Source organism: Seriola lalandi, unplaced genomic scaffold (assembly GCF_002814215.2).
Source record: "Seriola lalandi dorsalis isolate HSWRI2012SDOR001 ecotype SW California unplaced genomic scaffold, Sedor1 jcf7180002054383, whole genome shotgun sequence".
Taxonomy (NCBI): domain Eukaryota; kingdom Metazoa; phylum Chordata; class Actinopteri; order Carangiformes; family Carangidae; genus Seriola; species Seriola lalandi.
This window is the reverse complement of record NW_019524936.1, coordinates 358859-380078: the sequence shown is the minus strand read 5'-3', so window position 1 is coordinate 380078 and position 21220 is coordinate 358859. Positions and strand designations below refer to the sequence as shown.

The window sequence follows — 21220 nt, the reverse complement described above, 5'->3', positions numbered from 1 at the left end:
ACCATTGCTGTGCATAATACATTGCAACTCAAGGAACCATTCAAGGCATATATGCTTTACAGAGCTGTAAAATGCCTTATTCATCCATAAAATGGCCTATTTGGATCATGGAGGAGCGTGACAGGGCAACACAGAAGCCAGAATCTCAACTCTGCTCTGCCGCATCAACAGAGTAATCATCAAAAGATTAGTCTGGAAAATTAGCAAACTATTAGTTGAACAATAATCTCTCCCACCTGCTCATTAAAACAAACAGTCTGTTAGAGCTACACACTTTTGGCTCAAATAGTTTAAATCAGCACTGAGTGGGGAAAACAGCTGTACAATTAATATGCTAAGTTCCCATGATTTAGATTTTTGTAACTCGTTAAAGTGAGTTAACCTTCTACTGCATGAATTATGTTGTTCGTTTTTGGAAGACTGGAGTCTTATGATAATGTATTAAAAAATAAGACTTTGCATAAGAAATATAATATATTTGCATGGCCACAGGCTTTTCTGCTAATACTATCATAATTAGCAAATAGCAATCATTAAGGACTGAGAATGTGTGGTTTCTCTACATCGGCATAAGATGGTGCAACAAGCACTTTACCATTTTGTTAAATGTAAATAAACGTGTTGTTATTGCCTAAGCTTAACCATGAAGTGGATATTGTACTGCAAGGTTGTGTATTTTGGCAGAAAACAAATACAGACTTAAATGAACAACATTATATTAATAGAAAATGATTCAGTTGGCATAGGGTTTCATTCAAAAGGAATTTCCTGTCGCAAATTTGTTGTACCTAATCAAAATTTCTAGGAGACAGGGTTGCCTCTCTACTTCTTCTACTGTCACACCGTATTTGACTATTTACAAGTAACCTGTAACCTGTACTGGTGGCCACAGCGTTCGTTGTGCAGAAGTAGTTACACAGTCACTTGTCTGGCACTGTGGCTCAGCTCCTGCAACATTACAGCCACTTCAGCCCATAATGTGATCGACCGGATAATATAAATATTTATAATTGTGGAGCTGTAAAAGCTTCAGAACACAAAACTGAGCTTTTCTGTAGGAAAACCATAGTGCATACAGCTCATATTACTCGGGTTTACTTGGGCTGAACACTAAATGGCTGCTGTTTGATTATGATAGAGATTATATCAGTCACACTGAAGTGGTGAAAGAAATAATGACTTTGTACTGCGTGAGTGACTCAGGTATTTTTGACTCGACCTATTGGAAATATGGGCATGAAATATTTGTTATCAGTTATCACAAACACTGAAAACTGCAGAAGTAATCACAACAGTATTTAACCTCAACATATGGTCTATCATCGTGTTGTGGATTGTCAGCTTTTAAATGTCTTGCCCTTGTGTCCATGATGTTAATAACTCAGGAGAACAACGCAGCCCAGCTGCATGTTAAGCAGAACACAAACAGATTGATAAATGATACCTATTGTTGTCAAGTAATGCCAGGAAGGAAATTACATTTGAGTGTCCTTAAGGGAGCATGCAGGTGTGAACCCTGAATAGAAAGAAGAAGAAGAAGAAGAAGAAGGGGGAGATGTGGGATGTTGATGTTATACGGAGTGAGTCCTCTGCCAGCTCTGTCTCTCTCTCTCTCTCTTTCTCTCTCTCTCTCTCTCTCTCTCTCTTCATCCTCTTTCTCACTCACTCTCTTTCGCTCTCTTACATACGCATACACACAGAAGAAGAATACACACTTGCTCTTCAAACACTCTCAGCCTCTTTTTCCGTCTCCGCCGCTTCTCTCTCTCTATATCTCCGTCTCTCCTCCGTCTCATAAAGGGCATCGTGATCAGCAGAGCATGGGGCTTTTAATTGACGCGCACATGTATCGTTCTTTAGCTGTGGCTGTTTGGATCACAGCCAGGATGTGTCACTGTGACTGAGGAAAGGACTGCCATTTCACTTTAGTTAGAGAGTCAAAGTGAAGGGAAGATAGATACAGTGGAGAGACAGGGAAGGTTATCTGCGAGGCAGCACTTTCTTGGTTTTTGTTCAACTTCTCTGATGGGAGATAAGCTGGCGGGAGAAGCCTAAGTCAAACACTGAAGAAAGCGGCAGGCAGAGGAATCACAAACACGTGGCGATGCTGTTAGGTAAGACTGTTGTTTACTCTTACACTAGTATATACAGTATGTCAGTCCCACTTATTTATGGGAATGCAACAATAGCTTCACAAGTATCAGATTTTCTTTTTCTATCAGGTCTTATTTGTCTTGTGGTGTTTTTGTGGATCCATCTCCCTAAATGCATGTGAGTTCTCCCCTGTCAGTGTGTGTTGTACAACAGTGACTTCAGCCTCGTTGCTCAAGGGCAGACTCAGTCTCCTGCCGACCCCTCTTTCAGTTCCTCTGCATCCACATTGAGTCCCCGGCCTGTTTGTTTTTCTAATTGACCCCTTTTGATGAAGCCAAGTGCCGAGTTCAGACCGATACAACGCTGTTGTTCCCAGATGTGTCAAGTCATTTTTAAGCCACACAAGAACAGCACTGATATCACTGTGTAGATTGCTGGCAATTATGTCTTTGCCTCCCCAGGGAAATATGCCCAGATTAGCTCACATAATTGGAGCCTGTTAAAGATAAAGGCAGTGGGGATTTTTTAGTCATTTGTGTTTGTGTTTTTTTCAAAGGGGACAAAATGCTTATTGCATTAAGGGTTTTTAAATATAGAACCACCTCAGTTTTGCCAAGTAAAACTCTTTTATTTTACCAGCAACACATTGGTAGTACATGTAGAAAATGTACAAGGCTAGTTACTTGGTTTGACCTCTATATAAATGGATGTAAATAATAAAGATATATTCTGTTGGTTGGACAGAGACAGATCAGCTTCTTAAATGTGAGATGCTTCGGCTTTTCTCTGTTTTACATCTGTTATTTGTATCCTCCATTTTATAGATTTATAAAAGGAGGAATTTAAACATCTCACCTTGGCCTCTTGGGGGCAGTTTTTACTCTTTTCTTAAATTTTATAGACAAAACTATTAATCACAAAATCAGAAATCAGTGGAATAATCAATAATATAAATACAGCTATCATTACAGCTGGATATGTTTGTGCTTTTAATTTTGGATAAACACTAAGAGGCATAAATTCTTGTAGGTTTTATATGATAAGGATGAGAAATATGTAATTTCTCACGTCACTGAGTTAACCTAAATCACAGGTTTTATAGAGTCTGATATATATATATACTCAAATCACTGTAGCTCATGGAAACACACACGCACACGCGCACACACGCACGCGCACACACACACACACACACGCACACACATGCACGCACGCGCTCACACTGCAGTGTGTTGCCTGGATGGAAATACTAAGAAGTGTCTGTGTTGCAGCTCGGGTTGCTTTCTTCTTTAAATGGCAGATTATGGAGATCAAAGGGAAACAGTTGGAGAGGAGATAACTGTAGAGTTTTGCCTGGTGGCCATGCTGCAGCTGTCCCCACCCCTCCACCCCTCGTCAAGAGCTCTGTTTTGAAGCTGCAGTGACAGGCCATGTATATGAATCTCATTCCTTGTTCAGTATAATATGTAAGAGATGTGACACTGTGAGAAAATCCTGGACGAAAGAACATATTTCTCAGATGTGAGATTAATGTCTTTCTCACTGGCCTTTGTTTATAAGGAAAAGACAAAAAATAAGAGGCAGTAGAAACTGGAGGCAGAGGGAGTTTCAAGTGTTGTGTCTTTACCTCACTAAATGGGATAAAATCATTTATAATAAATCACAACAGGGGCACAACATTGTAATAATGCACACTGGGGGCTCTGTTTCCATGTATCATACCACATGCAGCACAGTCAGCGATGCAAATAGCAGTCACCTACAGTAGGACATGGTGACTGGTTTTCGTAATTACGTGATCAGAGGCGCACAGCACAATTGCACCTCAGATGGAAATTAACTGCGCTCAGTGGTGTAAGACGCCTAAGATTTGATTGCCACATTGTTGGCTCAAGTCTGGAGGGGGATCTTTTCAGAGACATGAGATTCATGAGTATGGGAGAAAACATGAAACAGAACCAACCATGATAAAGCTAACCATGTAATACAATAAAACACAGGATCATAAAAGAATAAACATTGAGTAGAAATAGGATTTAAATTTGGGAAAAAATAGACACTATAGAATCAATGGAACAGAACAATAAAACATATTAAAATTATGAAAACCCTAAGTTGTGTGAGACTTTAAACAAGATTTTAAAACATCGACAATTTAATTCATTCTGACATTGGAAAATAATTTATACCAAAGCTTTGGGGCACATTCATGAGATTTGAGTTCAGTTGTCAGCCCCCTGTTCCCCCTCCTACATGTTTTCTGCTGCTCTCTACTGTCAGCTAACAAATGGTGAAAATATGCATTTAAAAAACGAAGAAAGAAATGGGTTGCGAATTAGTAAAGTGTGACACAGGCTGGCTTGATTTGTGACAGCTCACCTGTTTTCATCCCCTTTCGAAGCAGGTGAGACTAAAGTCTACAGTCGACTAAAATCCTGTTTGTGCTGGTTCAAAGCTGTGCGGTGCAATGTCATAAAAATAAAATCCTGAAATCCAATTTACCACCCATTCACACATACAATTTATTTACTATATTTTAGAGGTTTAAAAACACCAGGGAATTGCTTTAAATTGCAACAAATGATAGTTATCTGATCAGCCCTAAAATAACCTGCTGCAGGTTACAAATTACCTCAGTGATTGCTTGCCATGATGAAGTGTAGTTGTGTTTTGGTGGTGCTTTGATTTTCTCCTGGTCGTTACTAAAATCTGTCAAATGTTATTTTACCTTTTACCAGCCAGAAATCTTCCTTTTACAAAACTTAAAGCTAAGGAAAAATACATTTTATGATCATCTTAATATTTTTATTAATACACATTAAATATTTACACAAACATTTTACACATTGTTTCAGTGACCAGCTGCTGTTCAGTATTTTTCCATTTGCCTGACTTAAATTACAAATCATCTTCCTAAAGAGCCACAATAGGTTTAATTAATTAGGGTTTAGTTGGCTAAATTGTAACAATTTAGAGCTTTAAAAGCAAAATCTTTACATCCATGAAATGATTATCTAATGCGATTTTACCTTAAAATAAAGTAAAATATCCTGTCTGTGTGACAAAATACAAAACTAGCCCTAAGAGGAAACAAGAATATAGTTTTCAAAAATAAAAATGTCTTTCCACAACTGAAGTCACTGTATTTCTAATCATCATTTACAAGGAATATACTGTATAATATTAGTCATGCAAATCAAATGTGCTAATATGATACCCATCATATTGGCTATGAGACATTAAACTGTGTTGTGTGGGGGTGGAGAGAGACAAACCTTGTTTTCATGTTATGTTGTGGAAAAATTTTTCAAATGTCTTAGGAGCCAGAAGTTCATGAGTCAGTTTAGATGGGACCATTGATTTTCCTGTTGGGGCTCATATTCACCATGCAGCATCGTTAATGACTCATTATTCTAATCGAAGGGTAATGAAGATGGTGAAGTATGGTTTTAATTGCAATACTGATAGTGCAGATTATCTTAGAGAACAAATTTAATTAATCTTCTGTACTGTGACTCGGTGCCTTGAGTAAGTGAGAGCATTTTAATTTATTTGTGCCACCGCAGTCCTTGAAACAGCGCAGAGTCAAGTTTTTAAGTTCAGTGCAAATACATTATGACATGCCAACTTGATTTCACAACTGTCATTTTGGATTTACTCAGTATCAGCTTGTGTGTATGTGACAACATCCACTCGCTGAGAACTTTATTAGAGGCACCATTCTAATCCGGGATAGGGCCTCCCTCTGCTGTCAAAACAGCCTCAGGCCTTTGTGTCATGGATTCGACAAGATGTTAGAAACATTCCCTTGAGATTCTGGTCCATGTTGACACGAGTGCATCACACAACAATGCCACAATCAAAGTCACTGAGATCACACTTTTTCCTCATTCTGATGTTTGATGTGAACATTGACTGCAGCTCCGACCTGCTTCTGCATGGTTTTGAGCATTACACTGCTGCCGCATGATTGGCTGATTCCATCAATAAGCAGGTGCACAGGTTTTCCTAATAAAGTGCTTGGTGAGTGTAGTGTTGTATACATTTTAAAGATTATGGTGTAAATTTGTGCCAGTAATAAAAACTGTGTTACTCTTACAGATACCATGTGTCGCCATGTGAAAAAACCGCCAAGAAGATATTTTAAACCTAGATAAACAACTCTGCTTAATGTAACGGTTAAAGTTGCGTCTAATAAATAAGAGAACATCTTTGCATGAACTGTGAATTGAACTCGTTGTTGAAGTCAAAGGCTTTTACCTTTTACTTCTCATTCTTGTCTTTCAATGTTAAATCCTTGTGTAGTTGTTTCTCTTACATGATTATTTTTAATGTTATCGTGACACATTATCTTGCTCTTGTACATAGAGGACGTGTGCTGTATTTACATTTGAGCACATCACACTCATTTCACCAGTCTTTTTGAATTTCAGAAACTCATTTCGATACAGTCTGAATAGAAAAATGCGGCAGGCTGTCTAATTTTGTGAGTCTCATTACAAATCTTTGGCTGGTGCAGCAGACTCTGTGCCCTCCTTTACCTCAGCCCTGCTAACTGAGACTGACAGCCCCAATCAGTCATTGTAGAGTGTTGACAGTGTGAGTTTGATTAGCTTGACTGTTAATGACTGTGGGAGTTCACACACACACACGCATGCGCGCGCGCACACACACACACACACACACACGCACACACGCACACATTTCTGCCACTTAAGAGGACATGCACTGTATTACAATCATTTGCTGAATGCTTACCCCTATCCAAGCCATGCAAAATATGCTGAACCCAAACCCTGGCCTTAATCAAACCAAATCCAATTTTAAAAAAAACAAGTTTTAGCCTGAAAATGTAATGTTAACCTTTGTGGGGACCTGGCTTTTATCCCCAGATGGTCTCCACAGTTCGTATAAGCACATAAACACATTTTACTTTGCTGGTGGTTGATCATAATCAATAGAGGTCATGCACATGAGGTTATCGTACATCTAAGTTCCCATGGTCACCTTGCTCTTTACACTTATCTCTACCTCCATATATATGAATGTGTGGCTATAGCGTCTTTGGTAGTTGCAGGGTCGAGTTGTGAATCTTGAGGAGATGTAAGTTTGAATGGCATGATTGTTCTTAAACTGTACACCCCCTTATATTTATGATTCATCACACCAGTGAAATCTGATTTGTCATAAAGAGAAAATGAGAATCTTGAGAAAAACAGGGATCCCTACAGTTAAATGTGAGGATGTGAGGATTTCTGCAATGATTTTTCTTTTCCAAATCATATCAAACTTCTAGCTGTACATGTTGAAGCTTCGAGTGACTCACATCCTGCATCAAAATGAAGGCAAAATTTTTTTCAAATGTATCCTGAGAATGGAGCCTGCATGCCAGTACCTACTACATTAAGTTATTTTAATGGTTTAGACACATGCAATGGATTTCTGTTATATGCTGGATTTGCCAGGAGTTTACGCAGCCTCAAGATTTCTGGTGACCAGATAGTGGCTCTAGTGCACTTTTTGGCAGAGGACACTAAAAGGTTCTTTAATGCATTAGAGATTAAATCACCTGCTGTGGGTCCTGATGATTCAAGTAAAATCAGATATATTTATTTTTTCCAAATAATAACCTCTGGATTAAGGGCTGAGAGAAGCACATTATATAGAAACAATATGATGGAGATGCAGAGTAGATACGTAGATAGTTTTCTGACTGTTGACTATCAGGAACACACTACAGAAACATTAGGACAGCACAAAATGATTAAACTTGGTATTCATTAGGTTTGTCTCTGGCATCCTTGGCCTACTTCCCTCAACACCCAGACACCTCTTACCTGCCCACTTCTTACCGTCCCTCGCTGCTGACAATTTGTACATCACCCAAGAGGTCAGTCATATGGTCCACGATGCCCAGTAATGGATTTCCAACAGAGCAAGGAACCATTTACGTGTCACCATTAAGTGTAAAAAGGTAAAAAAGTAGCACAGCGTCACAAAACCTGGGGGATGCAAATCAAACCTGACAAGTTTGACAGTGTAGAGGTACTGTTGAAGAGAGACGATGTGTACTGTTCGTGCATAATCCAAGAGACTTTTTTCACCCACATCAAGTTGAACAACTAGTCACTGAAATCTTTTTACTTTTCTATTAAATTTTTGTTGTACAGGCGACTGGTTGATACGTGAATCCTCGCCAACAGACACATGATCATCATGACAACCATTTTATGATCAGTGGTTTAATTTGCAGTGACCAAAAGCTAATCACAGTCATTCAAAGTTTTCCATTACTTTTATGGCATCAGTTATAAGTGGAATTAAATGAGGTTAGAGTATGGTGCCAGTACCAGCTCCAAAAAGTTTCACCTAGCTTCGAATGTGATCACTGGTCCTCCTCCTCCTTCTGTTTATTCTCCCAAAACTGCCGGTGAACCAACTGTACAGACATTAGCTGTAAGCCAGATGGCAATGGACGCACCAACACTGTGTGGTAGTCGGTCTTTGTACACTTACGAGGCAGATTCATAGCCATGGATACACACACATTTTGTTTCTCATCTTGAAACATTAAAAATCTTGCATCTTTACATCTAAGCAACTGAGGCAAATCCATGTCAACTTGCATCTTTCTCCTGACTTTGTATGCAATCACACCACCTCTAAAACACATGAAACAGTCACTCTTAATACACTGTGCAGTATTCTTTGTGTTGGTGTGCTGGGGAGCCAGCATCAGCGTTGGGATAAATAAACGGCTAAAAAAACAATTATTCTCATCCTCTGAAGGTGCGAGCTCAGGTGTCTGAGACACTCCATTAAGTCAACAGCCATCAGACTGTATAATGCTACTTGTCCAAACAGCTTCAGTCTCCCTTAACTAGGAAACAATCGAAGTATGGCACCTGCACTGTGTACACAGACTACCCTGCTATTCACATGTCTAATTTTGTCACTTATTTGCATTTTTTCTGTCCTGTATATGTTTCTTTAAACTCTGTGTGAATGAGTTGGCCGATATTGTACTGTATCTGACAGTGTCATAGTGCACATGTAGTGAATCACTGAAGTCGGTCAGTCTGTTGGCTGGTTCAACACTTTGGTCCAGAGGACACTATTTTCCAAAGCTGCTGGTATGATTGTCATGAAAGTATGGCTACTCACTGCCATGATTTTTTTTAATTGACATAATGACCTTTTGTTTAGCATCACAATTTGTCCAAAATTTCACCCTAAACACTTTGCTCCATGAAAAAGTATCTTGAAAACTAAAAGCCAAATGCTGTTGCTGATTATTCATGGACCACAGAGGCCAAATTTTTGTAAACAAGGACATGGTTTCCATTTGCACTTACCTGATAAAATCCAATGTCCTCCAGGGACAGAATTCTGTCATATGAAGGAAGGATATCCAGTTCTATAATGAAACTTAACAACCCCACATGATGCAAATGCAAAATGAGAATGTGTTCATTTGACGCAGGTTTTTTTTTTGTGTCACTATACTGGGCAATGGATTCTTGTGAACACTGGCACTGACGCACCTTCTATTCCAAGTCCTTTAAATTGGAGTAGTTAGCCTGTGGCTCTACGTCTCTCTGAACCTTGCTGTCTACATAAACTGTGAGAACTGTGGAAAAGTGAAATAGTAAAAACTGCTCTCTCCTCAGACATGGAAGAGCCAGCACTATTTCTAAGTTTTGACATGCGTGAAGTTGGCTTTTCAGTATTCCTACTTCCTGCTGGCTACTGTACATGACCAGCTGCTGACTGAGGACATTTTCTGTGTTTTTTAAATCTCTCTTTGGAGTGGTGGCAAAAGATTTAAGTCATTTGTTACAGAAACTCTGAAATGGCTAAAATATGGCACATGCTTCAATTTAAGAAACACACACACTGAGGCACACACAGTGGCAGGCCCACACACACACACACAAACTGCACATTCTGTCAGCAAAATGCATTCACGTTTTGGTATTTTGCTGAAATGCTGACATGAATGAAAATATTGTGCCTCTAATTCCGGCAACGTGCCTCGAAAATCAAGCAGAAAATGCTTAACCTGCTGAAATATGCAGCTGCCAGGAGACATGACATTGCACAAAAAACGTTGACTGAAAATTCAAGTGCTCGCCATTAGGATTCATGCATCTCATGTCAACATGTGTGATTAGGTTAGATGCAGTGAAGTATGTAAGGTGAGTGGTGTTAGCCACTGTATGTTGTTGTGTATTGAAAAGGTTTTGACCCTGTAAAAGGGTTCTTACATGTGCAATTGATGGCTACCTGATAGCATGCCAAAAGACTGAAGCTGACAGATCTAAAAAAAAAAAAAATCTAAAATAAAAATCAGTATCCTCATTGGTTGATGATGAATATAGAAATCATGGAAATAAAGGAGCAGCATTATTTTTGTATTACAGTGTGTAGCTAGTTATTATTCCTCCGTGCCAGCGACAACCAGGGCTGGAGGCAATATTATGACCGTCCATCCATCCCATTATCATGACCACAATATCTCAATAACACCTTTAGGCACCAACCTTCATTAGGATTCAAGGATGAACTGGTTAGATTTTGGTGGTCAAAGTTCAAGGTCCCGGTGATCTCACATTCTTGTGAATGCAATATATCAGGAACGCCCAGAAGGAATTTCATTACTTCTCGAATGAACTAAGCTTCTAATAGCTTATATTTTATTTGTTTGTTTGTCTGACTGGCTTTCACGCAGTCCATACTAACATTACTCAGTGGATGTGCCATTGTGAACAAGGCGTTTTAGTGGAGTTACAGGCTAACATAACCTGTAACTCCACCATCTAATGTAGTTAGTTGATTAGCTAGCACTCCACCTTAAGGAGGCTAATGGTTAGGTTGCTAACTAGAGTGCTGCAGGAATGAGTCCTAAAACCTGGAATCCAATGGAAAAATCACATTGGCTTTCAGTCATGGGAAACAGGGTAATGCTAACTTTCTTATTGGCCAATAAAAATAAGTCATCCCTGCAGCACTCTATTGCAGTTCACATAGAACTAATAAATAATGTTTTTGTTTGTTTGTTATTTTTTATGGAAGGAAAGGACATCAACTAGCCAACTCTTGAAAACCAGACTATCACTACTATTCCCCAAATTATGAGGCAAACGTTGCTTTTCTTTAACAATCTATGAGAGCTCTTAAAATTACTGACCTCTGTGATAAATCTACAGATGCTAGCTTATCTTCGTAAATATAGCCCTGATAAACACACCAGTAAGCAGTTGTCATCTCTGAAGCCGCTAATGTACGACCCTTCAAACTCACAGCTTCATTGCAGCTCAGAGAGGGGCATTGAGACAGAAAGCTGCTAATTACTAAGTTCATGAGGCGGATAAAGCTGCACACAGACTTTAAATATCAATAAGTATGTGCTGCACATCTGCTGACTGCCGCTCAGCAGGCCTGATTGGACTCAGGCTTATCTCATTTCAAGCAGATGGCGGCAGTTTGTTTTAAGTGTGCTTGATACAGACGCGCAGAAAGCTATGGAAGGGCAGAGGGTTGATAAAGGAAACAAACACACAACACAACAAACACTGCTCTGTCTGAGCAGCACTGATAGTGTATTTATGCTCATTCCCTGCAGATCAGCTTTATCTTTCAGTGTTTGTTTATCCTTTTACAGCTAGTACAAAAGATTCAGAATCACAAGTGTTAACTCTGAATACATCATGTGAATTAAATTTGATTTGATGTTTAACCTGTTTTCAAAATGCATCTTCTTGGCATAAACATGATTTGGAAATGAATGATCATAGTTATAGTAACTCAAATGATGCTTCACCAGAACATACCAAGAATATTACTTTCTTATTGTACCAGACAGGGCAGTTATTGAATATAATTTGGTCTATTTACATTAGACTAAAAAGACTTAAAAATAAAACTGATGCCTTGTGGAAACTCTATGGAAATGAAAAGTCTCTGCAAGCTGACAGCCTCCTGTAAACTTCACGATAATGAGCTAGCATTAGCTTACATTTGCTACTGATCTGCTGTTTTGTCCCAGCAGCGTAGCAGAAAAGACAGTAAAAACGTGATTAATTTTGAATCTCCTGATTATTTTGATTTTAATGAATGTGGACAATAGAGCTGCTGCTTCTGCTTACGTCCTTTTTAGACCAATCACAGTTTCCTGAGATTTTTCTGTGACCAGAGGACACCAGTCCTAGATTTCACATTGAACAAATTCAATAGAAGTTTATAGACCCTGGGGTGAAAATGGGGCCCACAACACTCCAGTTGAAACTAGGACAGATTACCGTGGGGAGCCTGATCTGGACTGGATGGTGCCCTGCAGGTAGAAATTCTCACGAAGCCGCTGGCTCTGCCAGCTGTGGCTGTGTGAGTTTAAATAGACAGTGACAGCCAGCGGGAGAATTTGCCTGTTGGCTGCCAGTCGTGCCCTAAATGTACTTTGTCACAATAAAGATGATTTATTTAAAGACCACACAGTGCAAGGCGGGGGCAGCATTTTAAGCCATCATGGAAATTAGACCTTCACTCTCCACCTTTTTGTTTCCAGTGGAGAGAGCTTAGCGGAGCTGTCAATGGCAGTTTTAATGGATGCTAATTCATCCACCAGAGCTCATCATAAATGCCTAGCTCTCTGCTTGTTGTGTAAGCAATGAATGGCATCATCATTACTGCAAAAGCAGCAGTGCACTAACCACTTCTGTTTTATGACTCAAAAAAGCTGTGAGCTTCATGCTATTGTGGAGTGGAAAACATACCATTCAATTTTCATTATTTGACAATGTGTTTTGCAAGCTTAACAGAAAAAACCTTGTCAACAGAGGCAGCATTTTTTAGTATTTAAATTCCACGTTCCTCAGTGTTTAATCCTTTCTATTTGATTAAACCATTTGTTATGACTGACTGCTAGTCTGCAAATAGAAAGATTAGTGTTAGTTAAAGATAGAGTGAGTAGGATTTTCTGATCTGCACCGTATACACAGACTCTGCAGTAGTGACTTGTGATGGCTTTGGTGAAGTAGAGAACATTTTGGTGAGAGAAAAGCAGTTCATACAGTGTGTGAGATGGTCATTATACAGTATATGAACACAATTTGTATAGGCTCTTTTGTCTGTGTAATATGTTTGTAATGATACTAAATACTATATGCTATTAGCTGTAGTAACACAACATACCATGTGCCCAAAATACTCATTCTGTCTCTATAATAAAAGTTTTTATTGACATATATTACAAACAGGAATGAGTTGTTTAATGGGATTTGATTACAAGCTCTTTATTCAGTACTAATATTAACCAGCTCAATAGACCATTAAAATGACACCGCGGGCCTGGCTTCAGATTTATGATGTGTAAAGACCTCGATGTCAACACCAGATATTATACAAACACATTTGCACATTTGTGGTTTCCAAAATGAGGGGACAAAAAAAAAGTACATGGTTAGCGACTGTAGGCCGAACAAAACATTGCTATATACCTTTGTCTCATTGAGAGGGGAAAAGATGACAAAGTGAATACAATGAATCTTGATTTGAGTGAATAAAAGAGAAATTAGAGGGCATACTGTCCCAAATCTATGGGGTTAAGTCAAGCCAAACTGAGCTTGGTCTGAGAATCAAAGCTCAGACATATAATATCTATGGTAATGTGAAAAATATTCCCACAGGACTAAAATAATCTGCACTGAAGTTTCCCTTCTGCCATTTGACTTGATATAGAGTCACCTACACCACACCAGCTCTGGCACTCTTTGACCAAATCTGCTGCCATCCTTAAATCAATCTCCAGAGATGCATCATTTATTAACATATTTTGATGGTAATATTGTTGCAAAATGTTGTGGATTAATTTCACATTAATGTCACAAAGCATTAACACCACACAGAGAAGGCTCATCAGGGGATGTTGGTAGGTGTCAGAAATGAGAGCATGCCTCCACACTGCCATGATGTTTCAGGCTGAAGACAGAGAGCCCGGTTCAGACAGATGATCCTAGGAAATGCATTCACCATGAAACGAGCCAAAGCAGCCTTTCCTCTGATGCTTTCGCTCTGATTCGCAGCTATGAAAGCTTCTCATCCCCCCTTTTTTCCGCACTTCATGGAAAGATGCCATTTCTCTCCCTCTGTGATTGCTGTGATGTTGAGTCACCCAGAGACTAATCCTGAGAATAATAGAGATTAAGCTTTTCCCCAGTTTTTTTTTCAAGGTGCTATAATTTCTCCAGCTCATAATCTTTTATCCCTTCTCAATAAGGGAAGGTTGGTTGCTGTGACCTACACTCCCAGCCTCCATGGAAGAAGCTATCTTCCTGCATGGAAAAAGAAAGTGAATACAGATTAGAGAGTGGGAACTTGCTAATTTTAATGTGTGGAATAATACACATAACGTAGGGGGAAATCAGAAGTGACACAAGCACAACCCCCTGCTCAATTCACTGTTTTCTTTTTGCTGAGAGTAAATGTGTAATGGATTAAACAGTGTGTTTGCCTGCTCTCACCTGGAATTGTTATCATGTGCAGCTAATAGCTTACTACCTGCACTAGGAACAGTGTGCTGCTTCCACAGCCCAGGAGAACCATATTGGATAGTTTGTGGGGTTACAGCTTATGCTAAAAAAAAAAAAAAAAAAAAAAAAAAAAGCCCCCCTGCATAATTTCTGTAGTATGTGGAAGCCAGTCCTGGATGTCAGCAGAATTTAGGCTAACATTAGCAGCTCTGTCATGCTCTTTGTTGGCTTTTTAGTGAGGTTTACACTCCCAACAACCCCAGCCAACATGACACAAGCTAGCTCAATGTTTGCTTAATGCAGCAGTTAGTCCTCATGCCAGAAGCTTTTACTCATGTAATGTTAAAAGTAAAAAAATTATACTTCTTCCTCATTACACTTGACATCATCATAATACTCAATAAACTAAGGTAGCTCTACACTTGAGATCATCATCTGGTGAGGATGCACATTTTTTGCATGTATTTAACTGTAGCCTCATACTTTTAGCATATGTAGCCATCACATATTTAAGACCTTTAAAAAAAGTAATTTAAAATGAGTCAGCTGAAAACAGCAAACAGCATTTGTGCTGTTCAACTACAGAAAGCTTGACAAGCATAGCGGGGACAGGGCTTAGCCATGGGTGTATTAAGGAGAAGTGAGTACTGTGCGAAAAGTTGCTCACATGGTGCATTCACCAAGAAAGCCTCCACATTCCTCCTTCCTCCTCTCCAGCTCGCTTCTTGAGCCCAAACAGTATGAACACTAGAGTCCTTCCCCAGAGGAGCCTGTTGAGAGCATGTACATCTCACTTCCGCTGGCTGGAGTCGGCTTCTTACTGTTGGCTTCCCACACACATGAATTGGATAAAATTATTTATTACATACAATGTTACTGGACAAATGGATCAAATTCTCATGATACACAAAATCATTTTTGTGGGGTTTTTGATTGACAGTTTAAGAGCTAATCCCTTTCCAACAATTGTGGATGGTTAAAATGTTTTTTGGGCCAGTGTGCATCATATGATGAATATGTTGCAATTCCTGCGCAGCTAGTTCACCAAAATTGCTTTACTGCCATTGATGTACTGTATTTAAGGAAGTGCTGCACTGAAAGACAGATCCAACTCACTTGAACGTAAATTTCTCCCCTGGTGCATAAGCCAAAAAAGTTTTTGAGCTTCTTGGTTTGCTTCTGTGTTGTACGACCCACATGCACATAAGTGTTTCCCCCACTTTCCTGAACAGCTCATAGACTTTTACACAGATAGTGTCACAAAAAGCCCTCACTTTTCCTGGGTCTAGGAAAGTTCATTATACAATACAGGCATGGATTATGACATCACATTACAAAGAGTAGTTTCCAGTGTGAGGTATCTTGTAAACAGTTTTACAGACATCTTTTTCACAATGTTTGTTGGTTTGTTTTCCTTGAATGTGAGGTTATCTTTGATGGTTAAGTAAACCACTGCACTTAGTCTTTTTCTTTTAGCTTATGGGTGCTGTTATTGAGTTCATGTCTGTGAGCTCATGAAGTTTTAATAGTGATGAGTGACTATTTATAAAACTAATCAAAGCCTGCTGGTTAACACATTCCTAGTATGATTGGATGAAACTAATATAACCACAGCTTTCGTCCATCTTGTCAAGTTCCCATGACAGGAAGCCTTTGTGACACTTTCTGAATGCAGACAGGATGGGTAACTTGAAAAGTACCATCCTGTCAGACTTGTGTTCCTTTCGTTGCCTGATGTTGGACAAATTCTCACAGATGATGGCAGCTTCTAGTTTGTTCAGTGCAAAATGCAGTTAATTAAACGTCTCGCCCTGATGTGTTTTGTGAATATATGCGTAGGAGATTAATGAGATCAATTTCAGATTTGTGTAGGAGAGGGAATCAATGTCCCCAAAAGTCATACTGACAGGCAGATTAAGCACATCGGCCTAGCAGAGGGAAAAAAAACAGTCTCTCATCAGCCTGTGGTTGTCTCTCAATGTCTCTCTTTCACTTTCTCTCATTTCTCGCCACTCTTTCATTTGCTCTTGATTCAGTGTAATGCAATTCAATAGACTTTATTGGCATCAGCAGTACATGAATAGTCCTGGTTGAACATTCAAATGAAAATGGAATTCATCAAAAACAAATTCAATCAGTATACACGTGTTACTTGTGTGTGATTTTGCGAATGTGTGTTTACCAGGGAGATCTGTGGTGCTCATTACACATGCAGGAGCAAATAAACAGTAATAATTATAATCACGCCTCTCACTTCAAACGCTAATCTAAACACTAGCAAAGTACACTGGAGTGGGTGGAAATTCTCTGAATCAACAGAATAAACTGTACCAAAATAAAACAACAAATAATCTACAACAAAGATTAAAATGTAACAATATGGCTTTATTAAGTTGAATGTTTAGTTGGTGTTAGCGCTGACTGTCCCCCATGTTTGAATGTTTTGTGACTTTGAAGCATTGGTGGTTAACCCCTCACTGGTCCGTCTGATGACCAGATGTGGGAATTAAATCTGTTTTAGTAGTTCATGTTTTTCAGTCCCAAAATATAACATTTAAATTTGCCTTGATTTATGACGGCTCCACAATTTGTCTGTTCTTATGAGAATAGTATACAAGCAACATAACAACATTTGGTCTAGACTGTATTACCTTGACATTTTGTGCAAAAGTTCATACCCCACCCCCAACCCTTCATCTAGCAACATCATCAGTTTGTTCACGACTTCAAAACTAATAACATTCCCATCAGTCTCAGTTGTGCTTTGAGTTTAGTGCTAATTAGCTAATGTTAGCATGCTAAACTAAGAACATGGTAAACATTATAAGCATTAAGCATTATCATGTGAGCATGTTAGCATGCTGGACATTAGCAATAGCTCAAAGCAAGACTGAGCCTGAAGGAGCTGCAAGCATGGCTGTCTAGACTCCAAAATACATTTGCATATTTCACTACCAATGAGGCATTTGCTTGGATTACTCTGAATGAGATTTAAAACAAATTATGGCAAGCTTTTACATTTTGTTATATTCTCTGCCAGAGAAAAGTTACCCTGAGGCATTTGTAGCTGCAGGCAATAATAAAACAAGATGTGATGTGATTGTCGCTGCTCTGTTAGCTGTTGCCTGAAGTAAACATTGGGTCACCTGCATGGAAACAATTTAACAAATCTCTCTAGCTTCTGCTCAAACCCTTTTGTATGATTACTATAACCATGTGCCTGTATTAAGTATTCTCTCTGCAGTACTGTTGATAAAATGCATGTTTTGAATCTGAAAAGATTGTTTTTCCTTTTCCATTCGCCTTCCTCTGTTCTGTCCCCTTCCTCCGCTCAGCCTTCAAGAACCATTTTGAATATGAAACCAGATTAGTAAAAACATACTAATGCTCAAGGACTTTCGAAGCTGCCTCTTCCCCAGAGATAAAACATGAAATCCACATTGCAAAAGCAGAAAATTTGGGGAAATTGTTCTATTGTTGTTGTGGTTTGTGGTTGAAATAGCATCATAACATCCAACTTTATCATTTTCTTTCTGCAGTAAGTGTACATGAACAGTACATTTAATGATATCCTATGTTTTGGTACTAGTTCGGCAACAGTCTTTTACTCTATACTATACTGCACTCTTTACTATGTTTTGAGAATTCAATTTATTTGCAATTTTATTTGTTATCTTACCCCAAGGGAGATTAATTTTTCAGTCAGGGTAAATGTGTACATTGTGTTTTAGTGAGTCATCTCTCTTTATCCTCCATCATCAGTTAATTTCATTCAGTTTTTCTATGCAGGAGAATCCACCAACCAGCCAATTCTCTCTCCAGCGTTCTCATCAACCTCCTCTTGACATTTTCCACCCCGCTAAGGCCAGACCTCCCCTCCACCCTCTCTAACCACACATTTTTAATCTATACCATGTCAAGCTCTGTCTTTCAAATGGAAGAAAAACTCATGATATTATATTGCATAAACACAGATGGCTGGTTTTAAAACGTCCCTGATTTTTCTTCCCGTTTTTTACCTTAAGATATTTCAACCGCAGCGAAAATGGAGTTTCGGCAGCAAAGAGCAGAAAAATACTTAACTTTGAATTAAGTTTTCTTCTTTGAAGCGTCTGCTCATAGACATTCAACAGACATGTACATACTGTCATGATTCTGCTGCAGCATTGCCTTCTAGCTGTACAGGCCCAACCCAAATGAATACAGCAAGTTTGATTCTCGTTTCATCATCATTCAGGGAAATGTAGGGAATCACCTACAGAAATAAATTTAGTTCAATTAACCTGAGGAAAAGGAGCAGTAACTACCTTATCTCAACAAAAAACACTCTTGATATGATGTTACCATCTATACTGCTAAATAATCTACCTATGGAACTTCCATTAAAAAATCCACTCAAAATTGTACATTTTGTAACAGAGAAATGCGTACATAAAGATAGCATGCACACATACACTAGATCCAGATCCATTATTATATTTATTTTATTCTTTTATTCTGACATTTTAAACTTAACAACCTCAGTATACAGGCACTAAAGACATTCTCTAGACACCATGCTTATGTAAGACAGTGTGAATTTTAATGTGAGCACACTAATGTTTATTTTGGGTCTAGACAAAGGTCAGTGCCGTGGTGTTCTTTAAAGCATGAGCGGTCTGAAAGCATTCAAGGCAACCAAAATAAAGCGTGGTCAGATGAGAGGTCATGCGGAAAGAGGTTTCAAAGTAAAATGTGATTTTGAATGAAATTGCTGTGGGGTTCATCAGATTAAACACCTCGGAGGTAAAGTAATGTATGCTAGAAGATAGAACATTGGTGAGCAAAAAAGACCAAACAAATATGTACTTAAAAATGTACAGTATGTACTATCTACAACTCACCTTAAACCTCAGTCAAATTTCCTTTACTCTTTATCTTGAGTGACCTGTTTGAAGGATCTGAGAAAGAATCAAACCCCACAATCACACACACTAGTGCTGTGTTTAAAGGCCAGAGACATTTGTCAAGATAAACTATGGACTTGTGAAGCAGGAAAAGGCCACAGAAAGGCGCTCATCATTTATCTCCAGCTATTACCAAAGACATTAAAGCTTTTCTGAGTGAATCCTTTGCTGTAGGGAACATTGATTTCATATGCCATGTGCTGTGGTGGCTCTCGACAAATCTTCAAAGGTGATTTTTAGATAGAGAAGATTACAGAGGAGTTAGAGAAAACAGTTGTCACATTGATGTGTTTATGTACTTGTGATCATCCCTGCTATAGGTGCACTGTCCCAGAGTCAGGTCCACCCGCTCCTGGGGTCCCTGCCTCTGCCAGGTCGAGCCCTCCAGCCGCAGACTCACGCCCAACTGGAGCACTTTCTGCCGCTCAGAGTCAACGGCTCCTCGCCGCTCAGCCTCTTCCCCAATTTCAACACGGTGAGATGCCGCATCACATTTCTCATATAAACGCATCAGGCTACAGTGAGAAAATGTTTCCAGCCCAAAACAGAACCTGAACTTTTTTCTGTCCAAACCCAAAGCAAGTTTGAACTAAAGTCCCCATATGTGTGTTTACAGATATTATGCAATACATGCAGCAGAATGGCATATAATTTAGAAAGTCAACGTGAAGCTATAATGTTGCATTACATGTATTTTGAATTGAAAAATGGAAAAAACAGATCAGCCTCTTGTCTGCAACACTTGTGGCCGTCAGCTTGAACAAAACTTTGTTTGGGAGAATGACTTGACAAAATCATTTAAGGAAAACTGTGAAGCAAAAAATGTCAAGCATGTGTTTTATAAACAACTTTATTTCACTTGGAATGTGCAATTTGTTGTCATGTTATATAGGAAAATATTTCAGGTCTGCATTGGCAGGTTCTCAATATCATTTAGCTCTGAACCAGTGGTAAACATATGATGAACACATCCCAAATATAACACTTCTCTCTCATACACACATATGCTGTATATGTTTGGTCTGGCTCTGAATGGTGAAGCAGCAGATGTTTATAGTCTACATTTAGCTTTAACCCTTAATGAGACTAATCAGAGGAAAGTGCTAAATGTATCAGGCATGTGGGAGGCTGGGAAAAGATTCCTGTCTGACACCCAAAGCTAAAAATATGACTCAACTAACACTGCTGCACTGTAGGGATTGAAAATATGATTAGAATTGGCCAAAAAAAGATGGTTTTAAAAAGTGTGAAATGAATTGCAATTTCTTCATCTTTTTTTCTGAAAAATATCATCTCTCTTCAGCAAAGACATCGATGTTTAACATAAAACTGTGCGATAATCCATTCAATCCCAGGATGACTCAAAGCAAAATTTTTTATTTTATTTAATCAAGCAAATCACACAAATCAGCTCTGACAAGTCGTTCTTCACTGACCTGAAAGATGGTGGAAGCAGTCTGGATAATTATTTTGTATATTTGTGCTTATTCAGGGCCAACTCATCAACTGAAAGATAGAAATCTATGCTACTACACTAGGAACACAATACGACAACAAACTGAAATGCACTTTATTGAATTAATTAAGACCATTCTGCTCTACACAACAGGTTAAAACATGTCCAACTGATGCTGTGAGTTACAGGAAGCAGTT

At 38.8% G+C, this 21220-nt stretch overlaps 1 protein-coding gene across 2 annotated transcripts in view; it reads left to right on the top strand.

Annotated features, from left to right (window-relative positions):
- The window catches only part of LOC111657091 (zinc finger protein 385C-like), a 75280-nt gene that overhangs the window by 42382 nt on the left and 11678 nt on the right, over positions 1–21220 (top strand). The window contains exons 1-2 of one of the 2 annotated variants that reach the window (XM_023409079.2): positions 1730–2114; positions 19888–20042. In XM_023409079.2, the coding sequence (XP_023264847.1) occupies positions 2105–2114; positions 19888–20042 (165 nt within the window). In that variant the 5' untranslated portion in view covers positions 1730–2104. Of the gene's footprint in view, positions 1–1729; positions 2115–19887; positions 20043–21220 lie in introns of those variants that run through there. The other variant, XM_023409078.2, reaches the window with a different exon arrangement.